Here is a 10,910-nt window from a genome sequence, read left to right as displayed (position 1 = left end):
TGCTCCTGAGATTACCTGGTACTCATGCTCCTGAGAGCACCTGGTACCCATGTTCCTGAGAGCACCTGGTACCCATGTTTCTGAGAGCACCTGGTACCCATGTTCCTGAGAGCACCTGGTACTCATGCTCCTGAGAGCACCTGGTACCCATGTTTCTGAGAGCACCTGGTACCCATGCTCCTGAGAGCACCTGGTACTCATGCTCCCCTTTTATTTGTTTTTGATGGTCTATTTGCCCACATTTGAAAAAGGGTAAATAGACCATAAAAAACAGGAGATGCTCAAATATACTGAAATAATAAAATATATGAAAACAGAGAAATTTAAGATAATAAATATGATAGAATTATTAAATAAATATATACCCAATGTTTAGTAAAAGAGCATTAAAACACTTAAGTTTTTTGAAATTAAAAAAATAAAACACTGGGGGAAAAATGTATTGGATTAATAATCGAAGTAACCACCAGATGAACAAAGTCATCGTTAGTTGCTGCCCTAGTAATAACAGTTCCCTTTGTTTGCTACGGTCCGTCTAGCCGATCATGATATTGCTGTGTCATTGTTTTTTCTGAGCGTCTTTTTTTCAATTGTTCCCAATAATCAGAGAGCGCATGCGGCCGCCTAGAGCTAAAGCGCTGCACCCGACATCTTATTGAGATTTCTGAGCTTCCAGTTTAAAAGCTCTGAACTTTCCAGAAAAGCACTGCTGACGTCACTGTAGTAAATGGAAGAAGCCGTGTCTCCTAAACTTTATACGTCAGACAAATGTTTTATTAATAAACACTCTAACGTCAAAGACTGAAACGGCTATTAGTGGGAGCATATAATCCGGGCGGACACTGAATGCTGCCTGCGAGTGTTGCGCTTTTAACGTTGTACGTCTGGCCTTGCTTCAACGGTACGGCTGTCAGACTGACATTTGACAAGCTCATTCATACAAAGTATGAAGGACATGTCCCCTAATTTGTGCTCATAGTTAAAAAACATTGTCAAACAATAAATTATAGCCCAAATAGATAATATAAAAGCAAAGGAGCAACACTAATCTACCATACAAGAGGTTAGAGTGGTGATATGTTGTCAAGACGTGATGTGGACACGTTGTGGCCCTAACAATGTTTGCTATTGCTTCTACTATTTCTGTTGCTGGTTTTACAATATCAAGTGCCTTTTAGTACCTCACAAATAGAGTATTATTATTATTATTATTATTACTATTATTCTGCTGGACAAGGGGGTCCTCAGTTGCTGAGCAATGAGCAAAAGGTCTTCACAAGTGAGAGTAAGATGCTACATGAGATCAACAGATGGATTGGTTGTGGCTTCAGGTGTGGCCATTGTGCTGGACTACTGAGTGGAGCCTGAAGGTGAAGCTCTCACTTAGCAGTCAATCTACGTTCCAAGCCTCATGGTCATAAGGTTTGAGGTGTGACCAGATGAAGGACATTGTGGACATGAGCAGAAGAGATCAGTGTCCTTGGCGGGGTGGCCCGGTTAGGAGCTGAGACATCTGGAAGGACCTAGGAGTTGAACTGCTGTTCCTTTGCTTCAGAAGAAGCCAGTTTAAATGGTTTTGGAATCTGATTATGAGGCCTCCTGGAAGCCTTTCTCGTCCAACTGGGAGGAGACCCCGGGACTGGAGGAATTACATATCCCATCTGGCCTGGGAATGTCTTGGGATCCCCAGGATGAGCTGGAGTACATGGCTGGACAAGAAAGACGAATGGACTTGTTGCAGAGGCCCTCGGAAATGTCAGAAAATGGATTGGCAGGATGACTAGAAATGACAAAGCCATGAAAATAAGACCAAAGTGGTGTGAAGCTGGAATTCCCCACTACGTTTCTGTATAGATATGCGTGCTACACAAGAGCAAGGTGCTGCTGATTCACGTTGTACCTCGGGCCACAATGCACCAACTGTGCTGTGCGCTCAAAACCCGGCAATGTTTACACAATAATCAGATCACTGTTGATAAGATGTTTCGAGGAACGCTCTATTAGTATTCCTTTTTCATGCCTGACTAATAACTGACAGCTCCCACGACCACTTAGTGCTACAATATCAGTTCACCCTCCAGATTCCACCTCAAACATGATGTTGTGCTGCTGTGTGTAACCTTTTGGCTATGTTTATTTAAGGATATACCGAAATATATTGTTTTACAACTTGGGTCTTATTCTTGTTGTTTTGTGTGCCATTTCTAATAATAACAAGGAATATTGTAATAACCAAGCTAATTGCTGAGATCTGGGAACATATCAACATCGGTAAAGATTAGTCAATGGGTTAAGAAACTGTATATAGACTTCCCTCTCCTGTGCAAAAGTGAAGCCAAAATAGTCCAGATATGGCCGCTGCCATCTTAAACCAAGCCCAGCCACAGCTTGATTCCTGATGATAATGATAATATCTCTATAAATACATGAAGGATCAAACTGATGCATGTTCTGTTACACAGACTCGGGATTCGTCAAACTGCTGACACTGATATGAACACACACGCCAGTCCACAGTGCTGGCTAGCCTTACTGTCAGTGGAAACTTTGCTAAGCTAGTTAGTTTATGTCTATGTTTGAAACAGACAATCGGTTATTTAAGATATACTCAAAATGACAGAAACCATCTTTGGGGAGAATGTATTTGATGTGTACTTTTGGCCCATGTCCCATCTGCTCATGTGAAGGGGGCGGGGTTTATCACGTATACTGCGGCCAGCCACCAGGGGGCGATCGATATGTTTTGGCTTCACTTTTGGGGGAGCCTCATGTCAACCATTTTTATATTCAACCTATGAGTCAGACCATCAGACAGGTTAGTCAAACAAAAAAAGAGTTAGCCAGCTGCTAGCCCTCTGTGGTGTCAAAGGAGACACTGAAGTGGCCTTGTTCTGGATAAATACCTCTTCCACTTTTACTGTGGAGTCTTCTGAATTATTAAATGCAATATCTACATATATGAGCCTATTGTTTTGAAGAAAATTAATGTAGGTGCTGCACACAATCTAATAATGCGTGTGTGTGTGTTTCAGACCGTGGAAAGGGAAGGCAGAGACAGGCCATTTTAGGAGAACACCCATCGTCCTACAGTGATAACGGCTACGGTAAGACACCTAGAATGAAACTGGTAACTGAATCTGCTGCCGAACACAAGGCTGCTATTTACTCGACAGATCCTCATACCGCTGAGGTGAAACGTGACACTTCCTCACCTACACACACATTCACTTAGCATCGGTGTAGTCTGCCAGGCGTGTACTGGTCAGAGGTGCAGCAGTGGGTATACCTTCACCTGCATTGGGAAACAGATCCCTGCCACGCTCATTGATGCAAAGAGATAGTTTGCATGTTTTTGAAGTGGGTTTGTATGAGGTCATTATTCATAGTCAGTGTGTTGCCTACAGTAGATAACGGTCAGAATGCAGAAAGCTTGTACTGACTTTAAACCGCTTAAAGAAAGGCCCACCAAAAATATCAATATCAGTTTAAGAGTACGCTATCTTTGCTATATTTACCTAGCTGTTAGCATCTCAGCTCCTACCGTCTCTGCCTCCTCAGGTTCACCCTGCCCCCTGCTGCCTCTGCCTGGCAACAGCAGGTACAAGCTGACCTCAGCGGACGTTCCAGACATGGTGTCCTATCCGCTGCCCCAGTCCTCCTCCTCATACTCTGCCCAGACCCCCAGCTCCGTTGCCATGGTTAGCGGCCTCCATTCATCCAAGATGAACTGCACCCGCATCTTCAACCTCTTCTGCCTGTACGGCAACATTGAGAAGGTAGGTGTGTTTGAATTTCTTAAAGGGGGTCTTTGATGGCTCGCTGTTTCATAATGTCTATTATAGAAACAAAGAAACTGTTGTAACTATGGTGTCACACCAGCCACTGCTGTTTGGGTGATTACGTTTTTGTCCACATCACTAACATTGTGATCTCGTTAATATCCAGAATGAAAGAGTGATTATAGCGAGCCAAACCTGTTTCAGTCTCCACCCGGCTATTGTTTTCAGATACACTCGAAAAGTTGTGAACCTATCCTTTTTATTAGTGTTCTATCTGAAAAGGTGAGTCGTGTATGTTGCTTCTGTAAGACAGCTGGTCACAGTGTGTGTGTGTGTGTGTACGTTCAGGTAAAGTTTATGAAGAGTGTTCCTGGCACAGCGTTGGTTGAGATGGGAGATGAGTATGCTGTGGACAGAGCCATCACACACCTCAACAGCATCAAGGTGTTCGGCAAGAGACTCAATGTCTGGTGAGAAGTAGATCAACCCACACACTCTTTATTATTGTCATTATTTATTATTTATAGGTTTGTTATCATGTCTGTCAAATGTAAATGTCCTAAATGATACATCCAAAATGTTTCACATCTATCTCAGTCCGTGTTAGAAATAGTCTAATATATGCATAGAAGGACCTGCGGCTCTATAGGTTCATTCATCTCCTCATTAGTCTTTTCAACTCGTTTTGCCTTTTGAAATGTGGAAAACTATAGTAGTAGATGCCAAGTCACAAGTTCCCAGAGTCGGAGGTGACGTCTTCAGATATTTATCTAACAATCCAAAAAGCCAAAGATTATTAATTGACTGTTATAGAACAGAAACATTTGAGATGATAAAAACAAATGTTACTTTAACATGTTAAACACCTTTTGTGTTTGTGGATCAAGTGACAAAATCCGGTTCTGAAAAGTGAAGCCGATGCTGAAGTGTCTTAAAGCTGTATTCTCTCTAGTGTCCACCAGGGGGCGACTCCTCTGGTTGTATAGAAGTCTATGAGAAAATGACTCTACTTCTCTCTTGATTTATTACCTCAGTAAACATTGTAAACATGAGTTTATGGTCTCAATCTCTAGTTTCAAGTCTTCTTCAATACAGCATGATGTTCATTTAGTACATTATGGTCCATTTAGAGTCAAACAGACCATAAAGCAGGGGATGCTTTAGGGCGGGCTTACTGTGATTGACAGGTCTCTGCCAAGGCGTTGTCCTGTCTGGTAGTTGTCCGTCTTTTAACTTTAACCCTTTCACAGCATGTTTTCACTTCATCAAAGTTAATTGTAACATTTTTATGCATAAAAATGTCTTATTCAGCGTTCAGTTGTAATTAGCTCCACCCTTTAGTGACACTTCTGGTTGCAAACAAACAAGATGGCGACGGCCAGAAAACAAGATGGCAACAGCCAAAATACCAAACTCAAGGCTTTAAAGCCAGTCCACAACCCAACAGGTGAAGTCACAGTGTAATAATACAACTAACAATACATTTAATGAAACAATGGGACGATCAAAATGTTCTTGATCCCTTTGATGTCAACCAAACAAATAATTTGATCAACTATATATAAATCTATAAAGCTGATATCAGAGGTGCAGTTTCTCACATGGACGTAGTCTCCGTGACGCGACCCAGAGGTTTCTGGGAGCCGTTGTGAAGCTCATAGTGGGCTTCTCTGGCCGTCACCATCTTGGCAGTGCCACAGCCCTCAAAATGATGGTGATTATGATTTTGGCCATAATGGTGCAGCCCTGGTTTGGATGCTTCAGCAGTAGATGAGGTCCCTGCCCCGTGGCCTGTGGGTGGCGCTTTAAAGCCAACAGTCTCAACATTTGATTCTTTTCAACTGCTTTGGATGTTTTGATGTCACGACTGCATACAGACCTGACATGTTGTCAGTGTGTTGATGGTATTTGGGCTGTGTTCTGTAGAACACGTAGACGTGCATGATTGGATCAGGTGACTGTGGTGTTGTGTTGTGTGCAGTGTGTCGAAGCAGCACGCAGTGATCCCCAGCCAGGTGTTCGAGTTAGAGGACGGCAGCAGCAGCTACAAGGACTTTGCCATGACGAGGAACAACCGCTTCAGCAGCGCCGGACAGGCCTCCAAAAACATCATCCAGCCTCCGTCTGCAGTGCTGCACTACTACAACGTCCCTCCGTGCATATCACAGGAGCATTTACTGAAGGTACGGCCCCTCCGTCTGTTGTACTTTAAAGTACTTCCCCGTCTCTGGTAGAGTGAAGGTTCTGAGGTTTTGCAATATTAAGTTGCTCTCTTTACATTATGGAATAATTACTGTTTACTTATTTGCAAATCTCTTCAGCAAAACTATAGTTTTGTTAGGATTGTATTAATAAGTCCCCAATTCTTCAAAAACATCCATCCATCCATCCATTTTCCTCCGCTTATCCGGGGTCGGGTCGCGGTGGCAACAGGCCAAGCAGGCTGACCCAGACTTCCCTCTCACCGGCAACATGTTCCAGCTCATTCTGGGGGATCCCGAGGCGTTCCCAGGCCAGCTGGGAGATGTAATCCCTCCAGCGTGTTCTGGGTCTTCCCCGGGGTCTCTTCCCAGTTGGACGTGCCTGGAAAACCTCCAGTGGGAGGCGTCCAGGAGGCATCCTAATTCGATGCCCGAACCACCTCAGCTGACTCCTTTCGACGCGAAGGAGTAGCGGCTCGACTCCAAGCTCCCTCCTGATGACCGAGCTCCTTACCCTATCTCTAAGGCTGAGCCCGGCCACCCTACGGAGGAAGCTCATTTCGGCCGCTTGTAGCCGCGACCTTGTCCTTTCGGTCACAACCCAGAGTTCGTGACCATAGGTGAGGGTAGGAACGTAGACCGAGTGGTAAATTGAGAGCTTTGCCTTCCGGCTCAGCTCTCTCTTCACCAAGACGGTCCGGTGCAGCGCCTGCTTTACTGCTGCAGCCGCACCGATCCGTCTGTCGATCTCCCGCTCCATCTTACCCTCACTCGTGAACAAGACCCCAAGATACTTGAACTCCTTCGCTTGAGGTAGGCACTCCGTCTCCACCTGGAGGGAGCAATCCACCGGTTTCCGGCAGAGCACCATGGCCTCAGATTTGGAGGTGCCAACTCTCATCCCCGCCGCTTCACACTCGGCTGCAAACCGCCCCAGTGAATGCTGGAGGTCACGATCCGAGGAGGCTAACAGGACCACATCATCTGCAAACAGCAGAGACACGATCCCGAGACCCCCGAACCTGACGTTCTCCACCCCCAGGCTGCGCCTAGATATCCTGTCCGTGAAAGTCACGAACAGGACCGGAGACAAAGGGCAGCCCTGGCGGAGGCCAACACCCACCGGGAACGTGTCTGACTTATTGCCGAAAATGCGGACACAGCTCCTACTGCAGTCGTACAGAGACCGGAGTCGCCCGTTGTAATGGGTCCGGCACCCTATACTCCCGCAGCACCCCCCACAAGAACCCCCGAGGGACCCGGTCGAAAGCCTTCTCCAAGTCCACAAAGCACATGTAGACTGGTTGGGCAAACTCCCAGAACCCCTCCCTCTTGCGAGGGTAAAGAGCTGGTCCACTGTTCCACGGTCGGGACGGAATCCGCATTGCTCCTCTTGAATCTGAGGTTCGACAAACGGTCGGAGCCTCCTTTCCAGCACCCGGGAGGCTGAGTAGTGCGATACCCCGGTAATTCGGGCACACACTCCGGTCCCCCTTTTTGAAAATGGGAACCACCACCCCGGTCTGCCAGTCCATGGGCACTGATCCCGACCCCCATGCGACATTGAAGAGGCATGTCAGCCAGGACACCCCAACTATGTCCAGCGCTTTCAGCATCTCAGGGCGGATCTCATCCACCCCCGGCGCCTTGCCATCAAGGAGCTTTTTGACTACCTCAGCGGCCTCTGCCAGGGATATGGGTGAGCCTCCCCCTAGATCTTCAGGCGCTGCCTCCTCTGCAGAGGACATGTTGGTCGGGTTTAGGAGTTCCTCAAAGTGTTCTTTCCACCGCCCGACGATGTCCCCTGTCCAGGTCAGTAGTTTCCCCCCCCCCTGCTGAGAACAGCCTGGGGTAAGCCCCGCTTTCCCTTCCTGAGCCGTCGGATGGTTTGCCAGAACCTCCTTGAGGCCAACCGAAAGTCCTTCTCCATGGCCTCCCCGAACTCCACCCATGCCCGAGTTTTAGCATTCGTGACCACTGCAGCTGCAGCCCTTCTGGCCTGCCGGTACCTGTCAGCTGCTTCGGGAGACCCCTGGGCCAACCAGGCCTTGAAGGTCTCCTTCTTCAGCTTGACGGCTTCCCTCACCTCCAGTGTCCACTACCGGGTTCTCGGGTTGCCGCCACGACAGGCACCGATGTCCTTCCAGCCACAGCTCCTAGCGGCCGTGTCCACAATAGAGGCTTTCAACATGGTCCATTCGGATTCCATGTCCCCAACCTCCCTCAGGATATGTGAGAAGTTCTTCCTGAGGTGGGAGTTAAAGACCTCCCGGACGGGGTCCTCCGCCAGATGTTCCCAGTTCACCCTCACTACACGTTTGGGCTTGCCGGGTCTTTCCAACCGGTTCCCCTGCCATCTGATCCAACTCACCACCAGGTGGTGATCAGTTGACAGCTCTGCTCCTCTCTTCACCCGTGTCCAAGACATATGGCCGCAAATCAAATGATACGATTACAAAGTCGGTCATTGATCTCCGGCCTAAGGTGTTCTGGTACCAGGTACACTTATGAGCCACTTTATGTTCGAACATGGTGTTCGTTATGGCCAAACCGTGGCAAGCACAGAAGTCCAATAACGAGACGCCATTCGGGTTCAGATCGGGCAAGCCGTTCCTCCCAATCACCCCCCGCCAGGTTTCTCCGTCATTGCCCACGTGAGCGTTGAAGTCCCCCAGGAGAACTATGGAGTCGGTAGGCGGCGCCCTTTCCAGGACCCCTCCCACCGACTCCAAGAAGGCCGGATACTCTGAACTGCTGTTTGGTGCATAAGCACAAACCACAGTCAGAGCCTTGCTCCCCGCAACCCGTAGGCGCATGGAGGCGACCCTCTCGTTCTCCGGGGAGAACTCCAACACAGCGGCGCTCAGCCGGGGGCTCGTGAGTATCCCCACTCCCGCCCGGCACCTCTCACCCTGGGCAACTCCGGAAAAGGACAAAGTCCAACCCCTCTCCAGGAGCTTGGTTCCAGAGCCAGCGCTGTGTGTGGAGGTGAGTCCAACTATATCTAGCTGGTATCGCTCCACCTCCTGCACCAGCTCCGGCTCTTTCCCCGCTAGCGAGGTGACGTTCCACGTCCCTAGAGCTAGTCTATGCTGCCGGTGATCGGCTCGCCAGGCCTCCTGCCTGACCCACCGCCCCGGTCTGCATTGCACCCGACCCCGATGCTTGTCCCTGCGGGTGGTGGGTCCACAGGGTGGCTGCTCCATGCTGTTTATTTGGGCTGAGCCCAACCGGGCCCCATGGCGAAGGCCCGGCCACCAGACGCTCGCCGACGAGCTCCCCTCCTGGGTCTGGCTCCAGGAGGGTGCCCCGGTTTCCCTGGTCCGTGCGAGGTGGCTGAAGTCCGTGGGCTATTTATCATTAGGGTCGTTTTGAACCGCTCTTAGTCTGGGCTCTCCCCCGAGACCTGTTTGCCTTGGGAGACCCTACCAGGGGCTAATGCCCCGGACAACATAGACCAGGATCACTGAGCCACTCAAACTCCTCCACCACGTTAAGGTGGCGATTCGCGGAGGAGTCTTCAAAAACAATTAACAAATATATTTTCTATTCTATTAAAAATCGGATATTCAGCATGGACATATATTTAAATGACATATGTAATATTTATGTCAATGTGCATCTCTCACCAATACCCAAAACATATAAATCACATTTATGTACATATAAGTACATAAAGCAAAGAAGTCCGTTTTCATAGATGCATGCTGATATATAACGTATGGATGCATTGTTACTTCCATATTCAATTTGACTTACGTATTAGCAGTTTATTGTAAATTGTGTTTGAAATGCATACATGCCTCCATAAATGTTATGTTGTTGCATACAAACCTAGTATTTCTACTAACACTTATAGTTTATATATATTTGGAGAGCAGTGCAGTCCATGTCTGGATGGACCAACATGAGAGACTGGAGGGAGGAGCTGGGTGTGAACCACAGCAGAGTTAGAGCAAGGAGAGAGAAAAGACTTGAAAGAATGAATAAACACAAGACACGGCCATTTATCAGATTTACACATTTTATTATTCATGCAGGTTCATGGTTAAGCCAAATGAGCATGGTAATATTTTACAAGTCTAAATGTCTTTAATGTGTGGAGGCTTGTGTGTGTGTGTGTGTCACATGTGATGGAGCCTTCTCACATATTAGCTGCTGTGTGTGTTTTGGCAGCTGTGTACGGAGCATGACGTGCCTGGCTTCGTCAAATTCAAGATGTTTGATGCCAAACGTAAGTAGAACTTCATTGTGAGATGTTTTATTAGGTTCTTGTTAGAGCTCAGAGGACTTTTGTAGCCTGTGAAAAGGATTCATTTGACTGCTCCTACCCCACTGTGTCACCAAGATATATATATATAACAAGATATTGTTATTTTATATTACTATTGATGACCAAAACTGCAAGAAATCTGAAGTCATCATCGGCCCAAAACACCAAACACACCAACTGCTTCTCCATCGATGGCTCCGCTGTCTCCCCTTCCTCCAACATCCGCAACCTTGGAGTCATTTTTGTATCAATCCTTTCATTTGAATCCCACATCAACCACTTTATCAAAACAGCTGTTTTCATCTCAAAAACATTGCCGGCATCCGCCCATCCCTCTCCTTTTCTGCTGCTTTTCCTCATTCATCGCCTCGAGGCTCGACTACTGCAGTAGCCTTCTTTTTGTTCTTCACTCCAAACTCCTCAAAAAGCTTCATTACGTTCAAAAGTCAGCTGACCCAGATGCTTACACACACTAGCTCCAGAGAACACACCACCCCTGTCCTCCAGAACCTCCGCTGACTCCCTACAGAACATCGCATCCATTTCACACTCCTCATCACCGACAAAACTCTGCATAACATGGCCCCCTCCAACCTATCCGCACTGCTTAAATGGCCCCCTCCAACCTATCCGCACTGCTTTAATGGCCCCCTCCAA

The 10,910-nt window shown here is 47.5% G+C and overlaps 1 protein-coding gene across 1 annotated transcript; it reads left to right on the top strand.

The window, feature by feature from the left end:
* Positions 1–6: 6 nt before the first annotated feature.
* Positions 7–10,875, top strand: LOC116377659 (heterogeneous nuclear ribonucleoprotein L-like). Its single transcript, XM_031839350.1, has 5 exons — positions 7–3,104; positions 3,559–3,776; positions 4,128–4,249; positions 5,761–5,962; positions 10,157–10,875. Exons 2-5 carry the CDS (start codon positions 3,630–3,632, stop codon positions 10,220–10,222), a joined length of 537 nt encoding a protein of 178 aa, XP_031695210.1. The 5' UTR covers positions 7–3,104; positions 3,559–3,629; the 3' UTR covers positions 10,223–10,875.
* The last annotated feature ends 35 nt before the right edge of the window (positions 10,876–10,910 follow it).

The sequence above is a fragment of the Anarrhichthys ocellatus genome, unplaced genomic scaffold, assembly GCF_004355925.1.
Source record: "Anarrhichthys ocellatus isolate YVR2014 unplaced genomic scaffold, GSC_Weel_1.0 scaffold1511, whole genome shotgun sequence".
Classification (NCBI taxonomy): Eukaryota; Metazoa; Chordata; class Actinopteri; order Perciformes; family Anarhichadidae; genus Anarrhichthys; species Anarrhichthys ocellatus.
The sequence above is the reverse complement of the archived record's forward strand: the minus strand, read 5'-3'. Positions and strand labels throughout refer to the sequence as shown.

Excerpts from the sequence above, each read along its gene's own strand:
- LOC116377659 (XM_031839350.1), top strand. The coding sequence starts at position 3,630 with ATGGTGTCCTATCCGCTGCCCCAGTCCTCCTCCTCATACTCTGCCCAG. Across the intron at positions 4,250-5,760 it reads GGCAAGAGACTCAATGTCTG|TGTGTCGAAGCAGCACGCAG; the intron begins GTGAGAAGTAGA and ends TGTTGTGTGCAG. Across the intron at positions 5,963-10,156 it reads CACAGGAGCATTTACTGAAG|CTGTGTACGGAGCATGACGT; the intron begins GTACGGCCCCTC and ends GTGTTTTGGCAG.